Raw genomic sequence first — 18,363 nt, 5'->3', positions numbered from 1 at the left:
TATGGATGGCTGTTTTAATAGTAATTGCCCTTGTTTTCCGGAAGCTTCCTCCGCTTCCCTGTCAGCAGTCCTCACACCCTCCAGGTGAGCCGAACTGGGTCGGTAGTACTGGTCTGTGCTCTTCCCTTGGCCCGATTTTACAATTGGAAAATATAATATTTTATGGTTTAATAGCCTTAAATGCAGAGGTTAAATAATTTAGATGTAGTATTCTGTCTCCAAAGAGAAATCCGGAACGCATTTCACTGTCAGTCTAAATATTTAAGTGATCAGCACTTGCTGCTTTTGTCCTGAGCCTGGCCGTCAAAGCAAACTTTAAATATAGTATGTGACAATACCAAGTGGTGTTACGGTGTAGCATGGAGCCAGGAAAACAGCAGGATTTGGGAGCAGCCGACTTTAAGTCCGTTTTTCTTTTTCAGCCTCAAAATGATGATACAAAAACTTATTTCTCATTTATAAATTTCAAGAAATGTTTTTTTTCCCCCTCTAAATTGTAATTCCTTTTGATTTCTGAAAGTTCTGGTTTTGCTGAAATATTTGAGCAAAAAGAAAGTCAATAAAATTCACCTTAAATGGGAAATGTAATGTTTTTGGCAAACACTGGAATGAAAAAATCTTAAACTGGAATAAACTGAAGGTCAACATTCCATTAGGGTCAACTTGTGCGACTCCTTTATCAGACTTTGCTGTGTTAGTAGTGATTAAGCATAAATGCCATTTTATTAATGTTGCGCCTTATTGGAGGGGATGAGTTACAAGGAAGTTTGTCATGGTAACTGCAAACTTGGAAATTGAAAGAGAGGGTGATAGGGTAAAGAGAGTAAAAGATGAAAAAGGAATATTTCAATTAATAATGACAGTGAAACCATGTACCGGTCTGGTTTTTATTTTTTTTATTATTATTATTATTTATTCACTATTATATTTTGTAATTTTAACATGTTTTTATTTTGGGGATTCAACCAAACAGAAGTGTTGCAGTTAGTAAATATGCTTTATGATCCATAAGAGCAAAACACGAGTGAAGTCCCTTCAAATGAGAACAGACAGAAGGAAGCACCATCTTTGTAATTATAAGGAAATAGTTTTGTTACTCCTGTCAGTATCCAGTCTGGCAATGCACACATCCCTCTCTGCACAAGCTGACTTGTTCGATTTTGGGAAAAATACTGTACCAGTGAATGTACAGCATGCATCCATACTTCTGGGTTTTGGTTTTGTCTGTTTACAAATTGAGTACAAAGTCTAATAATTTTATCCAAAACACAAACCATGTTGTTTTCAGTGTGTAACGGGAGGGCTTTCTGTGTTTTTTTTTTTTAAACACATTTTTCCTTAGATCAGTGATTTAACAGCAAATTTGTCTTTTCCCTTGACTACGTCATATTTTAAGGCTATGCATCATGAACCTTCTAGACCTGTGTATCTGTACATAAATGAGGAAAATGTTGTTCCTTGTGGTATGAGGTGTGAAGGTTTTTGTTCTACACAAACATTCCTGTTCTTGCTTATTGATGCTCAGTGGCATTGGTACCAACTGAACATTCACAACAAGCGAAATACAGTATTTGCTGGCATAAAGGAAGCAAAACTGATATTGTCTCATTTTGTCAGGTCTTTAAACCTAGTGAGGATCATTCAGCTTTCTGAAATGATGACTGTGCTGCAAAGACGTGAGGTTTTTCGACGCGTCATGTTTTTCCTATCCATACTCTAGCAGCATGTGCGTCCCTGCTCTGGATGGGTGATCTGACAGGACAGCATCTGTATAAGGAAAGGGGTTAAAAATGAAGAAATCGAGGGTCTTAAAAAGGGGGAGCCATTTTAAAGCAAGCAACCTTGGAATATTTGCTTTGTTGAATAACTTTGTATTGCATATGGTTAATATTTTTGTGAGCAATATTCTGATTTTATTGGAGATTGTCAGTTAAATCTGGAATGGGGATGTTGGAAATACACATTGTAAATAGCTTAACATAAGAGAAATGCATGATTGTAACATAACTTTCCAAAAATCTTATGTAATTTGGTTCTGAAGCTTTGTAGATATGTGTACTTTTGATGATTTATTAAAACAAATTTGTTTTATAACGAGGTGTGGTTTGACCATTTTTGCACCTAATATTCTTCCTCATTGGATGACGCACCCCGAACTAATTTTTTAATCAACAAACCATAATAAATGCTGTACATTCTTCGACACATCCCTTAGAAGCATGTCAAAAATTCATATGACTTATGACGGTAACTGACACGAAATAAAGATATGTAATTGTGAAGTTGTGCGAATCTGACTAGGCAAGAATAGCAGTGGAGTGAAGAGTTGATGAGAAAGCAAGAACTTTGCTAGACCCCAGAGGGCAAGGAGGACACGTGACCAGTGACGCAAAGCTGAGAGACTCGTGTTGGTATCTGTGGCCGGTGTTCTGTCGATTTAGGCTGCCTTGTCGAAAAATGCTACCATAGTGCTAATCGATAGCCCTAACCCCCCAAAACCCTTACCACAACCCCTAAAACCTAACCCTAATCCCAAAACGGTGAAACTGCACATGCGCAGAAAGGCTCGATAGGTAGGATTTTATGACAGAACACCGGCCTTGGGTGTCACCTGAAAGTTATTATTATTATCATTATTATTATAGGCAACTTAATGGAAATATGTACTGAAGCTTTTATTCTCAGATCCCCTCTCCCTCCGAAAAACTTTTACGGTGAATTTGGGTCATGAGTTACCGACCCAGGGATAATGTTGGTCCTGAGGCCAGGGGCGTACCTAGAAATGCTGCCGCCCCCCCGTCCAATTTCACCTATAATTTTACATGTTCAAGGCCCCCCTGAAACTGCCAGGTAACCGTGCCTGCCTGACACCCTTTCCCGAGGCTAAACCATTTGAGAACAGCCACTTTATATTCCGTAACCTTTTTTTCTCACAGTATGCCAAGCAGATGCCTTAATTATGGCTCACAATAAATCAGATTTCATTCCCAAACAGCTCAGAGATTCACTTCGCAGAGACGGCGGGGGACGCGCCGCTTTCCCTCCGCAACTTGGTGGATCAGTTACTCTTTGTTTTAGGAAAAGTGCGAACCCTTAGCAAACAAATAGAGAGAGCTGCCTGTCAGTTTGCATTTTCCTAGTCTATTTGGATATCTCTGTCATATGACCTGTTTTACGCCGTCGTACATTGGTGTTTGTGGTTTGTATTATAATAATTATTTTTTTTACTATTTCAGGAGTAAAGCAATAACACACCTTTGCGATTCTACGTATTAAACTTATGTTTGTGGCAGCCTACGTATATCGTTGAAAAATGTAACACCTTTTAACGAAGGAATGATGAAAATAATTCCCTAATAATGGTCTTTTCCTGGTGACGGTAAGGTAATCCGGAGAGTCGCGGTGACCTCGCCCTTCGCGTCCGCAGCACCTGTACAAGGCAAGTGATCAACTTTAAAATATTAACTAAATCAAAGGAAAAAGCTGAGTGTAACAGAAACTTTAGGATACACAAGGAAACCTGTTTTACTTTTCATAACGCGACGTGCTCGTAAATATAGAAAGAGACTGTCAAACTTTTGGAGGAAATACGCGCACGACTTTCAATGTTTAGCTTTCCGTTAAACTTTAGTAACGTTACTGAAACCGGATCTGTAACACTGTCATTTGAATGTAATCACTGATTATGCAGCCTAAGTTATTAAAATTCATTTAATATGTAATCCGTGTAACAGGTACGTGATAGTAGCGTTCATGTTTTGCCTGTCTACTAAAGTTGCGTCGATATGTTTATTTCTCTTTTATGTACGTATCTAATCCTAGTAACAGCAGAACTTTAGTTTGTCCCACTAGTAACAGTGAAATAAAGAATGTGTACATTATGATAAGTGAAATATATTTCCTTAAAATGTAAAGTGATCCGTCATGTAAATGAACGTCAACAGATACAACCAAGATAAACGAAACCGACGTATTTCCCTACTTCACTCACTGACATTTTTTGACATACAGAAAACCTGTTTAGCACATAAAATTACCATCCGGAATGCTTCACTGATTTCTTCTGGCTTTGTAGAAGTCGCATTGTGTAACATTTTTGATTGACGGCGTTAATATTTGTCACAGAGTATAACTTGCCAGGTGGCAGTGTAGAGAGACAGACAGCAGAGATAGTGGCTGTTGTTGTTAATTGTTGTGTTTTTTTTATCTTCTTTGCTTTGGTAGTTCCCCCTGGAAATGCAGGGGACGCTGCTGTTTGGGGAGCAGGACGCCTCCCTGGCCTGGTTCACACATATTCATCTGAACCGTGTTATCAAAAACGGAGTCATGCCTGAGTGGTTCCATGGCGTCCTTTCCAGGAAGTACGCGTAATGGCACTATCCTCTCACATACATCAGCAATGTGTTTAGTGTAAACATTAGGCCTACCTGATACTGTCTGAGCGTAAATCTCTTTGGAAGAATCCCTTTGCTTTTTTCGTGCCGACTTTCTTTATTCAGCAGTATTATCTGAGGGTCCCGCTGTGTATTGTCCTGATGCGTGATGCTCATGCCAGCAGACTAGGGTATAAAAATCCAGATCTTGGGCTGTTATGCTACAGCTGCTACATAAAGGCTGTAAAGTTTGTGCTCAAGACAAAGGAGAAACATGCAAGTGAAATAGCATTAAATAGACTAAACTATTGTGGCACCTGCCCATTACACCCACAGGAACTTTAATGACATCCCATTATAAATCCATAGGCATTAATATGGAGCTGGTCCTCCCTCTGCAGCTATAACAGTGGTCACTCTTCTGGGAAGGTTTTCCACAACATTCTGGAGTGTGTCTGTGGGAATCATTGCCCATTCATTTGTGGGAACAGTTTAGGGAAGGCCTTTTTCTGTTCCAGCATGACTGTGCCTCAGTTCACAAAGCGAGGTCCATAAAGGCATGGTTGGGTGAGTTTGGTTTGGAAGAACTTGACTCGCCCTCACAGATCCCTGACCTCAACCCCATCGAACACCTTGGGATGAACTAGAGCGGAGATTGTGAGGCAGGCCTTCAGGTCCAATATCAGTGCCTGACCTCACAGATGCTCTCCTGGGTGAATGGGCAATGATTCCCACAGACACACTCCAGAATGTTGTGGAAAACCTTCCCAGAAGAGTGACCGCTGTTATAGCTGCAGCGGGGGGACCAGCTCCATATTAATGCCTATGGATTTATAATGGGATGTCATTAAAGTTCCTATGGGTGTAATGGGCAGGTGTCCTGATACTTGTGTCCATATAGTGTACATGAAGTGGTAAATGAGCATTTTTAAGGTACAGAATCCTGTTTGCCCCTGTTACTGGCTGTCGCTGTGAGTGCCGTGTTTCTGTAGCCTCGCGGAGGACATGCTGACTTGCAGTCCGAGGGGCTGCTTTCTGATCCGGCTCAGCCAGACCCGACTCGGGTTCACCCTGTCTTATCGGTGAGTTACTGCGGGCCCAAACGCTGGCCTGTCTTCTGTGGTCAGCTTTAAAATGAAGCGTCACTACAGTGTCACTTAATACCCAAGCCACATATAGTCTTCCTTGTATATTGTACTGTAAACCATATTTTTACCAACAAGCGGCATCTAAGAGTATTTTTTAGCATTAACCATGTCCGTCCATCCATCCATCTTCTAAAGTATTAATGAGACACATTTCTTTTAATATCATGGAAATTTATAAAAATTTCATATAATAAAATGTAACTCAGATTTAAATGAGTGTATGATTTCAAGTAATTTTTTGCTCATGGGAGTTTTACTTGCATAAAAATGAGCGCAGAAGAAAAATGATTGGCTCAGAGAGATAACCAATCAGATTGCAGAGGAGGTGGGTTCAAGCAACCAGAGGAGGCAGGACAAAGACATCTGATTGGTTGATCCCAACTCCTCCAGTTGCTTGGACCAATCTCCTCTCTTGCTTCGTTTGTTTCTTCAGGTAAATCCTTGCTGGTCATGGCAGAACATCATAAATCACAATCAAGCCCACCGGCTCCTTAAGTCCAGTTGATACTCATAGAATTAATATTTATAGATTCTGTTTTAGATTTTCAGTTTATGCATTTTAAAGGGGTGGGGCACAGGGATTTTTTTTCTGCGGCAAGAAGATCTTTGCTCTGTGAAAGGGCTGAATTAGAGATTACTATGAAAATTCATAAACGTTGCTGGACCCATATTGGTTGAAGGCTGTATTTCAGGTGCCACGTATTTTCTGATCTTTACGGTCCTCATCAGCCTGACAGCTGCAGCTGTGTTTCACTGCGTCTTTACAGCCACCTTCACAGTGACTCACTGAAAGATGGTGTCCTGGCTTTTTGCATTAACGCAGAGGCGAGGATCGCTGCCGCCACTTCATGATTGATGTGAACTGTGACGGTCTGTACAACATCACCGGAGAAAACTCTTGTCACAGCTCACTTCAGGACCTCGTGGATTTTCACCATCGGCTACCAATTCCACCCTTTAATGAGCTGCTAACTTGCGCCTGTGTAAAGGTATTAAATTTAGTGATTAATATTTAGTGTATGTGCTAAAAATATTTAATAATTGAACTTGAAGTTGACCTTTCAGGTGTTACATTTATCATTATTATTCTTATTATTATCCCTGCTATTTAATGGAGAATTGTAATAATTGAGTGTTGTCTTACAGCAAGTTCATTTTTTGTTTGTTGATATATTAGAATTAAAGCTACTCAGAGACATGGCTGATAATGCTATATTTATAGGAAGTTTTGTAACTCCTAGCCAACCTTGTACTTAATAACAATACTTTACAGATGAAGCAGTTGGTAAATAATGGAGCAGCACCCCAGTTTAGTTTGAGCTTGACAGACTCTGAATCCTCGAATGCAGCTCGTACTCCTGTTTCTAATCTTGCGTGCTCCCCAAGACTCTACCCCTGTTTTGACTCAGAGGTATCTACAAACGTCCAGAGCCAAAACATGGTAAGATGAAATGTGTAGAGTGTTTGTGTTTCTTGTATTGGATCTTCGTATTAAAACATTTCATTGTGATGAACTGATTTAAGTGGTCATTATATAGACCAGATATCCTTGCAGAGACCTCACCATGAATTACATGTTGGTAGACAGAAAACAACACTACTGTTCTCGGAAAGACAATATCCAAGTTTGTTGTAGTCTGCTTGTTGATTTTCTGTGTCTATGGTCATTTTTATTAGGTCGGCGCAATTCAGCCAGTGCGTCTGTCCAGGGAGTCCTGGAGTTCCACCTCGTGCCACCAGGGGAACACAGAGGCACCAGTGAGGCCTCTTGAAAGTTTAGTGCCAGGAGATGGAGAGCAGATTAGCACTGAAAACAGCAGCTCCAGCAGACAGTCCCCAACATCCAGCCAGCCAAGACCTAAGAGCAGGATCAAACTGATTCATTTCATAAAGAAGCCTCACATAAAGAAATGCGCTTCACAGGCACATCTGAACGCTGAAATCTCACAGGAGTCTGGGAAAGTGCCGGATCACACAGCATTCGCAGCCCTAGAGAGCAGGAATTCTGGCGGTAGGACATGCGCTGAGAATGTGTACCAGGAGCTTCCAGGATCACCGCCGTCGACTGGCTCCAGCAGCCATCCTGCAAACAGGCCTGATCTCACGCCCCCATCAGCCGAGCAACAGCTACCCGAAGAATACTTACTGCCACCTCCATTTGCTCCAGGGTACTAAGGGCGAAAACAAAGGCTTCCCTAAAGGAATGACTCAGCGAGTTTGATGGTTTTAAGAGAAGATGGGCAAGTTTTATTTGTGTGTTCTTTTTGGGTACATTTTCTCTAAAATCAAATTTCAGTTTAAATATATTACAGTGGTTATAAACAACCTGGACATCCCTATCAAAATTTGATTTTTTTGTGATGTGAAAGTGGAAATCAAGATAACCAATAACAGACATATTTGCATCTTTGATGTGATCTTGTAGCCAACAAAATTCCAGAAAAAAACAAATAGATAATAAGACAGACAAATAATTGAAATAATGTGGGGAAAAAAAAACTTTGGGAGCACACTTTTAAATGTGAGCTGAAGTGATGTTCAGAGGCTTTTTAATTTTAATTATCTGTCCTATTATCTTTTTCTCTTAAATTTGTTGGTTGCAAGGTTACATTTATTTGACTGAAGATGAAAAGGATGTTGCATATGATCAGTCTTCATTTCTGGCTTTACATCACAAGCACCTGAAATTTCAGTAAGGGGGTGTATGCTTTTCGTATCTGTGGCAGGGTGACTGGCGTGTCTGTCCAGGGCATATCCCAGGCCTCGCTGCTTGGCACAGGCTACAGCCTCTCATGACCCTGTCTTGCATAAGTTGGTGGAATTTTTAGGTTCTGTGGTAACAGAAGACTTCTGTATTCATTAACTGTAGCTGTTTATATTTCTTAACTGGTCGTGTTCCCCTAAGCTAGAAATATTTATGTATGTCCCTAGGAATTAGTTAATCAGCATGAATCCTAAAGGTTGACCAGTAACTGTCTTTGGTGAAAACAAAAAATACAACATAGTTAACAAATTTTCGGCATACATGTATGGCACCTGTATGATTGGATAATTTAGATGTAACATGTAAACACACTATTAGCAATTGGTTTGAAGTTTTGTTATTTTACATTAAAACCTCTAAGTATCCTTAACCTCCTCCACCTTCTCTTGTGATTTGTTTAGCTTTAAATTGTCATAAAATGAATTTCAGAGAAAAAAAACCCATTATGTTTATCACTTTTAAATGTAAACAAAACACACATGAATGAAACAGTGAAAAAAAAAAGTGTGAATGCAAATAACTGTTAAGGTTTTACAACGCTGTCTAAACTCTATCCACCGAACGCCAAAAAACACGAACGATACAATTCTGGCAGTTCTGACTGGAATACTTTTTAAGCAATATAGACATAACGCTATGTAACACAGGCAAAACTACCCAAACTTGTGCATGTTTTCCAGAGCTGTATATGAAGAGAACATTTTTTATCTAAACAATTACTACTTCCTCAAGCATGTACATTCAAAGTTAGAAGACTGCACATTGAGAACTGCATAACAAAAGGCAGTGAAAAAAATATGTATCAAGTTACAGAGAACGTTCATCCTTCAGATTGCCAGAGATTGTTGTAAAATGTGTTCAAGTGCAGTTCTCTATAACCTGAACTAATATCAAATAAAAATGTTCAATTAAACAAAACAGTTTATGGATATTATGTCACATTACTACTCATTTAAGTTTAATGAGTTGCATACAGGCATTTTCTAAAAATGTCTAAAAAAATCCTTAACCACTATAAATCATAATTATGCCATTAGATTTAGTGATCCACTGGAATCTGGGGATGAATCTTTCTTTACTTCAGGTGAGTCGACCCACAGCGATCGCTAACATCCTTACCGATTCAGCATAGCTTATGCTTGTTTTGTTTTCCAGATGTATTTTTTACTTTTGGCACTGAGTTCTGTATCACCCACTTCCTCAGTTTCCTCATAAAAGTCCGGCAAGTGCAGTACAATTCACAGTGCTGCTTTTGTATGTTTTTCATAATTAATGAAGGTTTCCCAAAACAGCAGGGCCATATACCGACAACACTGAGAGCACTTGTGTACCGCACTTGTACACTTCCTTTTTTAAAACAGTTGTATTTAAATATTTTCACAAACCTTGTCGCTGCACTGCCCTCTAGCTGTGTGTGTGGAGTTTGCATGTTCCCCCGGCATCACGTGGGCTTCCTCAGTGCACAGACATGCGCGTGTGTAAGACATAAATCCGTACCTGTCACTGGCCTGAAGTCTGTGAGGGTCTGTGAAAAGTGTGCCAAGCCTTATGGCCGGGGGGGGGGGGGGGGGGGGGCACCGCAGACCGCCTGTACTGGACAAACAGAGGGACGATAGACAGACTGATGGATAGTGCTGGCAACCCTACTTGAGGGGGCACAAATTCTGTAGCGGTACACACTCACTTAATGTATTAATTAAGGAAAAGCTAAGCGTTAGTTACGTACTGATCCCATATTCATTCATTATTGATCAGGCATGACAGTTCATTATTTCATAGTTACTATATTTGTTCATGATTTGTACCTCAGTAGTAACTCAGTTACTAAGTTACTTATGCCCCAACTTACCATAGTGGATAAATTATCTAATCTTATGACATTTTGCAAGCTAGAAAGTCTAAACAACATTGTAATCCTTCGGCTATTCTTTAATGGCAGTGCTATTAAATGTTTGGCTATAAATATTCTAGTCCAAATGATGTGTTCATTTAATGAAATTATTATTTTTTATTGATCCCCATACGTAAGTGAGAGCAAGTTTGGCAACAAAGGGCAGCTGAGCCCATGAAGGTGGCGGTTAAGGGCCGAACTCAAGGGCCCACAGACATGTCCTGCTGAGGCCCAGCTTAAACCAGCAACCTTCCAATCACAGGCACACAGGCTTAGCCCGCTGAGCCACACACTGCCTCCCAACGTAGTCAGATTCTCAGTTCATAAAGATTTTAGATACTTCCTTAGTTTGGAATTGAGACCTTGCCAAACTGCTTGTTTGCAGAAGTACATAGCCTGTGTTCACTTTGTGCTGCGTCAGCCGAGCACAGTGCCACAAAGCTCTCTGTGCGTCACCTGTGTATATTTTACGGTGGCAAAGCAATGCTCATCATTTTAAAAGGAGTTACATCACATTATATAATCTAACATCAGCAAAAGCTTGATTTTTATTTATATCTATTTTTTTTTTGGGGGGGGGGGGCAGACATTTCTATATTTGTCCTTTAATAAGACAATAGTGGCAAACGGTGAGAAAGTCAGTGGAATACCTTTAGGTGTCAGAGGACTAACTGAATTCAGATGAGCGCTATTCCCAAAACACACCTCTAGGGGTCTCACTAATTTCAGTAAAATCATATATATGCAAAGTAGCACAAATATATATTTAAAAAGTAATACAGAAAAAAAACAATTTGACAGCATTTGATTATACATTCTCCATATTTTACATTTTCCAAGATCATGTCTACATTACATGGTAACGGCGGGAAATCGTTTATAACTTGAAGAATGAGTATTATATCTTGAACATAAAATCCTTCGAGGTGTTTAGTCCTTCGTTCATTTTTTTACTCATTACTCAGGGTGTCGAAACATTACTAATAAGTTAATAAACTAAAAAAAGTTTTCATTACTTAGGCCTATTTGCTACTTTAGTTTTACATGTACCATTAAGTCGAAAGTAACCCATACAATATCCCACATGCGCGCTCCTAGATTTACATCTCCTATATTAACCTTTTAATTTTTATTTTCATTCATATAAAATTATTCCAAGGCGAGGCTTTTGCTTGTAAGGAAAGCGCACAGACAGCTAGGGCCGCTGGCTGTCCCGGGATACTGGGCTGGGTGCCCAGCCTTAGATAGGAGACGGAGTATTACATCATCAGCCCTGCCTATCCGTGTCATGAATTAGTGATTATTTCCATCCTTCCATAAAGACAATCGTAGCTTTCCATTTCTACTAGAAAGGAGTGCGGACTCATTTTCGTGAGCCAAGGAGCCCGTGTTGAAGCGATAATGTCCTTTATCCCGGGGCAGCCGGTCACGGCGGTGGTGGTGAGTCTGACCCGGGGGCGCATGTTCCTGCTCGGGCGTCTGTTGTTAGGCCGAGTTAGAGCCTCGCTCTCGCGTTTTCTTTGCTACTTTAAAACACGGGCAACAGATCGTTTCGCCTTTAAAAAAAACAAAGTTGTACAATGATTAGTATACTTTAAGTTTAAAGTGTTCGCGGCTGCGGCTTTCTTCCGTGTTTAACTGATTTATATCAGAAAGTAGCAACCCGTAATAAAAGCAATAATAGTTCAGTCAGTTAGCCAGCGTTTTGTTACTTTATTATAAAGTGCTAAAAATAGTTTAATCAGCTTAATCAGTTGTAGTAAATACCGGTTAGTGTCCGTAGCGACGCCTTTTTCCCGGATAATCGTGCTGTTCGCTCGCCGGTCGGCGCGTTTCTCCGCCTTAACTTTTTATTCCACTTAATGTTCCGCACGAAACTCCAGGTCATATTAAAGTAAAGCAGCACACATTCGGTGCTGAATGCGGATTAACGCTGATATGGGTCCCTTCGGCCGGGATCGACCGCGATCGGGCTACTTATTCTCCATGGGCGTGACGGCGGCGGCCGGCGCTCGCTTACCGGCTGCATAGTTTAAAAATTAAAGACTGGAAAATCTCCATGTTGCTACGTAAAGTGTCAAATGCTGAAACAAATACTGGCAGAGCAAAGGCACTGACTTAAAAGTGGTATATAACAATGTGCTTAAGGTGTGTGCAAGCCAAAGCAGCAGTTTGTTAGCCTGCTGAGAGTTAGGGGTTAATCAAAACAGAGGAGTTTTGTGAGACTCATCCATTTCAATAAAAATATGAATAAAAGTGAAGCTAAATCCGTAGGGGATTGTGTCTAAATTCGAATTTTGGTAAAATAAGGATAAATCCACAATATTTAATTAGTCTTTCTGTACATTTGTGTATTAATTATATGACACCACTGTATAGAGGGACACAACAGCGCCTATAACATCTAATTCTTCTGACTGTTTAAGACCGATTATTCATGTCATTTAAACTGGGGGTGTATAAGTGGGAATACTGGCGAGCCAGCTGCAGCTGTACTGTGCGTGTAAATCACCAGACAGATGTGCAGGACATATTGCTTTTGGACAATTCCCTGACAAAATCACGCATTATATTTTTTGCAACTAAATTTGGTAGTAAAATACAATATCTGTCTCTCGGTGACATTTTCCGATGGTATCTATTCTGCAATAGTGAAGCTTTCTAAAGCTATTTAACCACACTAAGCCGGATCTTGAAGCCCTTTTATCATTTGTTGTCTTGACTACTGTAGGTTTACCCTGTTAACATAGTATACGGTTAAACCTTGCAATAAATCGTTAATGTGTGATGGACTTATCTATGATAGGGATGGTTATAATTGGAAGCACACTTTGGCTAACGTGACAGTGACGTCACAGATCCAGGTACACGTTCGCACAGGACCCAGGAATGGCCGCCGTGGGCTTGTTACTGTGTTACTGCTTGTTAAGTTCTGCCCCCAATGGGTGGTGACTAATGTAGCTTGTCTGTATTGCTACTTAACTTCTTCCACATAAACTCGTCTCCTACCTATTGTTAAGGCATAAAAATAAGATTCCTTTGTAGCGATTCTGAGTTTTGTTTGGATGAGCGTCTGGAATTTTCAGATTGTTTTATAAAGAAAATTATGAATTATGAGGTTTTAACATACCTTGACTAATAATTATAGCATTGTTGTCTCTTTGAACTGTTCATTGCCTAGCGACCCCCGACTGATTGCCTTACTCATTTTTAAATAATATTGATATTGTTTTACTTTTGCTTTTTTGTCTGTCATTAGAGGAAAAGTGGGTTGTAACATAGCAGCAGAGGTGGAAAGTGTGGGTCCAGAAAGTACAAATCCAGTCCACGGATTTGTTTCATCCAATCAGTTGAGTACTCTGTGACTGACTCTTTATACTCAGATGGTTGGTTAAAACAAAACCGTGGTCTGGATTTGTCCCTTTTGGACCTGAACTTTCCACCTCTGCGTACTGTGTTTCCCCGAAAATAAGCCCTAGCATGATATTTCAGGATGCTTGTAATATAAGCCCTACTCCAAAGATAAGCCCTAGTTACTATCCCATGGATTGTACGGTAACTAGAATGAGATGCGATTATATGTAAACAGGAAATAATATTTATTTAATATTTGAATAAATGTATACACAGTAGATTTTTGTTCACGAATAAATGTACCGTTAGATTGTTTACATGGAAAGATACGGTTAGAAGATGACATGATTTCTGTATTTGAATAAATGGGGATTTTTGTTCATGAATATCGGTAAATGTAGTTTGTCGTACATGGAAATATAAGACGCCCCCTGAAAATAAGCCCTAACGCGTCTTTTGGGGCAAAAATGAATATAAGACCCTTTCGGGGAAACACAGCAGCAGTGACATAACTAAAATATGGCAAATACAGCTTTGAACAGCATTCTTAGGTTCTCAGAGGACAGGTTATTTGCTGTACTCACGTTCACTTAACTGATTAACAGTAAATCATCGTTGGCCGACTTTGTAAACTGCACTGTCACTTTTTCTGGCCCTACGGTAAGCAACAAGACATGATAACCGATGAGAACCACCCTCCAATGCGGGCCCACAAAAGAGAGAGAGATCCCAGTCTGCGAAACGTTCCTCAAGAGCCCATCAGTCTCTCTATCCGAGAGGCTTTTTATATTAATGATTTTGATAGAGCAACACTGCGGAAATGTTACACTGGTAACTTGGAGTACACTGTCGTGCATGCCTACAGAGCCAGCTGATTAAACAGCAGCTGTTTGGGGAGGGGGTCTGTTCCCGTGACTGCATGGTGTTTGGGGAGGGGGTCTGTCCCCGTGACTGCATGGTGTTTGGGGAGGGGGTCTTTCCCCGTGACTGCATGGTGTTTGGGGAGGGGGTCTGTCCCCGTGACTGCATGGTGTTTGGGGAGGGGGTCTGTCCTCGTGACTGCATGGTGTTTGGGGAGGGGGTCTGTCCCCATGACTGCATGGTGTTTGTTGGTGGTCATGGGCTGTCTGTCGCCGGCCAAGTCGGTCAGGTGGGGAAAGGCCTCTCACTCTCTGCTTAACCGTGGATTTAAAAACAAACTGTTAATTTGGTGATTATATCTGAATCAAATCTTAGTAGACTGCTACACCACGTGACGGGGGTCATCACTGACAGCCACAATTTGCGTGTTTTTCAGCAACGCATTGAAATCTGCAAACTTCGTCAATGTGACAACCTGATCCTGGGCTTCAGCATAGGAGGAGGAATAGATCAAGACCCAGGACAGAACCCCTTTTCTGAGGATAAAACTGACAAAGTAAGTTAAGAGTGTCCACAGGATTGGCCTCTAAATGACGATGATAACATGACTGTTAATCGGAATTAAAAGATGCACCCTAGAAAGATGGACGATTTTGTTGTTTTTCTGTGTGCAGGGAATCTATGTCACACGAGTGAGCAAAGGAGGCCCAGCAGAAGCTGCCGGACTCATGATTGGGGACAAAATAATGCAGGTATTTCTGCTTTATCCATTTATTTATCACATGTGATGCACAATTGAGGAAGCAGAGCCAGACGGTCTCTCATGCACTTTGAATTAAAGGTCTTGCTTAAGGGTTTAATAGTGAAATGACTCTGCTGACCCTAAGATTTAAACCAGCGACCTTATGATCACAAACCCAGAGGCCTAACCCATGGAGTACTCACTGCCCCAGTTCATTTTTTGAGAATGGCTTCTGAAGCTGTCCTTTAACTATGGACCGCAGCATCACAGGATCATTCCTGCAGCTTTCCAAAGTTGTGTCTCCTGACCAAGGATCCTCACGGAAATGAGTGATGTGAACCACAGTTCCTCCACATCCCTGCGCCACTCAGCTCATTATGTGACTTACAATTTATATCTGACAAATCAAAGGATCCCAGAGCCACATCTGCTCTGTTTAAATTCTCCTTTTTGTTTTCCCCCGTCATTTAAAATGTTTCCAGTTGTGCAGATGAGAAATATTATGTGTTTGAGCTTGTAATCATGGTTTGACCAGCATTTAATGTGCAAAATACTTTTCTGAATAGGCTGACTAGCATGCACTTCTGCTAGATGTTCCCTCATTTTCTCCAGCGTCTCCAGCCTATTTGATGGTGCGCTGATGGTCATTTGATGGTGATTTGATGGTCATTCTCCTAGGGTAGGGGTCACCGAACTTTTTGAAACGGAGAGCTACTTCACGGGTACTGAGCCATACGAAGGGCTACCAGTTTAGGTTTAGATCCTAAACTTATCTAAACTTCATGTATAATAAACATGTTTTAAATGCTTTTTTAGATATTGTCATTTTCAAATCTATATTAATGCAAATGTGATTAAAGAAGAATAGCAACAGGATAAAATTAAATTTTAGACGCTGCTCACTGGTGAGTTTAGCTATTTTTAGAACAGGTCCGCGGGCGACTCATGTGGTCCTTGGGGGCATCCTGGTGCCCGCGGGCACCATGTTGGTGACCCCTGTCCTAGAGTGTGAAGGAAAGCTTTTCTCGCCACCCGTGAACTGCATAAATATGTAGGTTTTTCCAGGGTCACGGGGTAGAAAACGGATGGATGGATGGATTTAGGTTATTTTAAAGTTAAGTATAATCAAGGATTATTCAGAATTCAAAGTTGTATGGCGATGGAAATACTACTTATTTTGTAATGTAATGGTGTGACTCACGGAGAGGTTATTCAGATCTGGAGTGCAGCTTATTCTTATCCTGAGAGTGTAATTTCTGTTATAACCCCAGTTGGGTTTACATTAGCTCCGCTTTTTCAGTCCAGAATGATTTCGAATGTGCTGTAAATCCAGTATGCTGCTCTACAATCGTAGGCAGCCTTGGCCGTCTTCATGTGCCTTCATGAAAATGGTTCTTCAAATAGCTTTGCACCTGATGTCACTTCTGGACGGTGGGCAAGATAAATATCACTGTGTGCATTTAGGGCTCTGATTAATCTTTGCACCCCTAGTGCCTGGAAACACAAAGGTAATTACCACATGACTCAAATGTTCTGTCTCATACAAAGTTGGAAATGAAAACACTGATTAGATTAGCTTCTTGTAGTTTAAGGTGAAATGAGATGGAGTCGCTGCAGGCCTTAGTAGAATATTCACAGCTTGCTCTCTCTGGCCTTTCTGAGTAGCAGAACAGAACAGGCACCTTTCCGCTGATGAGAGTGGGTCCGAAATGGACCTGTTATCTCAGGCCACTTCCCCAAATCAGCACGCAGCAGCTGTCTGATACAGATGATCTGACACATTAAATGGTTCCAGTGGAGTGTTTTGTCACAAGGAGGCATCTGTGAAGTTACACATTTATTGGCATGTCATTTTGTCCCCCTGTCCGTTTAATTTGTCATGAACATGGTATTTGATAATGTAGATCCTGACTTGCTTTTCGCAGGTTCCCATATTTACATTGCTTTTACGGCTTTGTATCAGTACTGCAATTTACACATAAATCTCGATTCAGTCTGTCACGATGTTTCAGTATTTTGCATTGGTTTTCATTAATTTATTGCCATACCCTTTAACACCAGCAGGAGAATTCAGATTCCATTATGTAATGTTGTTTTCTCGTTTGCTGTTTAAAAACCGTAATGTGCAAATTATGTTTGCACAACAAAATTCATAGTTTGTGCAACAGGGAATTGAAGAATGCAACAGCTCTTTTTAGTCTACTTATTTATCCCTGGTAGTCAATGGCTGTCGATGCTTGTTAATATTTATTTTATTTTTGAAATATTGGATTGTTAACCATCAGGATACAGTAGTAATACCATGGCGAGTATTGTATCATGGGCTGGTTGGCAATACCCAGTGCTAATATTTACATTTAGAAGCCTTGTGAAATGATTGTGTCAATTAAATTTTCATAATTTTCCTTAAACCTAAACAGGTAGTCGATAATGTATGATGGCATTTCAGGTCAATGGCTGGGATATGACCATGGTGACTCACGACCAGGCACGGAAGAGACTCACTAAGAAAAACGAGGATGTGGTCCGGCTTCTGGTTACCCGGAAATCGCTCGAGGACGCCGTCAGGAATGCAATGGTGTAGTAACTCCGAGGCACAGATGAAATCCTGCAGTGGGCAGAGGAGGATATCAGAAGTCCAACCTGTCGGCCTAGCATTCCTGCTTTCACGTTCAATACAACCGTGTCTTCAGCCCTACAATGTTTCTCAGTTATACTTTAACTAGAATTTAATTTGTAATGTAGCCTTCACATTAATAATCATTTGGTCACATATTGGTCATTTTTACTCGGCTCAATTGTAATTCTCTTTCTGCATGTGACATTTTCAATGGTCATGAAAAATCAAAAACTCGTAATAATATCGTTTGGTGTCATAATTCCAGTCCTCTCAGGACACAGGGTCTGCTGGTGTCTGATCAAGCCGCGCACAGAGTTTAATTCATTCATCCATCTTCATCCAGTTATAAATTCCTACTAATCCTTTTATATTCTATTATATAGTTGTCATCAATCAGTCTAAATTAATGTGAATCAGTCTAAATAATGAGCATTGACTAGGGTGAAAGGGGTTTTATTATTACTATCAAGTGCCCTTTTTGCTCAGTTGAGCAGCTGGTTATCAGCCCTATGGATCAGACACCTGCACCCTGTGCGTTTCCTGTTGATAGATCTGCTTTAAATTAATCATACTTTGGATTTTTATTGAAATAGTTACATTTTTCCTGAAT

The 18,363-nt window shown here is 40.5% G+C and overlaps 2 protein-coding genes and 1 long non-coding RNA gene across 7 annotated transcripts; 2 read left to right on the top strand and 1 right to left on the bottom strand.

Moving 5' to 3' along the window:
• Positions 1-2,829: 2,829 nt before the first annotated feature.
• Positions 2,830-8,660, top strand: hsh2d (hematopoietic SH2 domain containing). 5 transcript variants are annotated; one of them, XM_023843636.2, is made up of 7 exons: positions 2,830-2,850; positions 3,385-3,439; positions 4,225-4,361; positions 5,366-5,455; positions 6,345-6,510; positions 6,795-6,962; positions 7,199-8,660. In XM_023843636.2, exons 3-7 carry the CDS (start codon positions 4,237-4,239, stop codon positions 7,694-7,696), a joined length of 1,047 nt encoding a protein of 348 aa, XP_023699404.2. In that variant the 5' UTR covers positions 2,830-2,850; positions 3,385-3,439; positions 4,225-4,236; the 3' UTR covers positions 7,697-8,660. The 5 variants fall into 5 exon arrangements, with proteins under 5 accessions (XP_023699404.2, XP_023699405.2, XP_023699403.2 ...); XM_023843637.2 differs by lacking the exon at positions 2,830-2,850 and adding an exon at positions 2,858-3,053; XM_023843635.2 differs by lacking the exon at positions 2,830-2,850 and adding an exon at positions 2,858-3,199.
• A 2,743-nt stretch (positions 8,661-11,403) lies between these two features.
• tax1bp3 (Tax1 (human T-cell leukemia virus type I) binding protein 3) lies at positions 11,404-17,996 on the top strand. Its single transcript, XM_023843933.2, has 4 exons — positions 11,404-11,616; positions 14,828-14,947; positions 15,066-15,143; positions 17,583-17,996. Exons 1-4 carry the CDS (start codon positions 11,578-11,580, stop codon positions 17,715-17,717), a joined length of 372 nt encoding a protein of 123 aa, XP_023699701.1. The 5' UTR covers positions 11,404-11,577; the 3' UTR covers positions 17,718-17,996.
• LOC140578488 (uncharacterized) lies at positions 11,516-12,255 on the bottom strand. Its single transcript, XR_011982682.1, has 2 exons — positions 11,944-12,255; positions 11,516-11,732 (listed from the first exon to the last, which is right to left on the bottom strand). It is a non-coding gene; the product is annotated as an uncharacterized lncRNA (long non-coding RNA).
• Positions 17,997-18,363: the final 367 nt, after the last annotated feature.

The sequence above is a fragment of the Paramormyrops kingsleyae genome, chromosome 15, assembly GCF_048594095.1.
Source record: "Paramormyrops kingsleyae isolate MSU_618 chromosome 15, PKINGS_0.4, whole genome shotgun sequence".
Classification (NCBI taxonomy): Eukaryota; Metazoa; Chordata; class Actinopteri; order Osteoglossiformes; family Mormyridae; genus Paramormyrops; species Paramormyrops kingsleyae.
The sequence above is the reverse complement of the archived record's forward strand: the minus strand, read 5'-3'. Positions and strand labels throughout refer to the sequence as shown.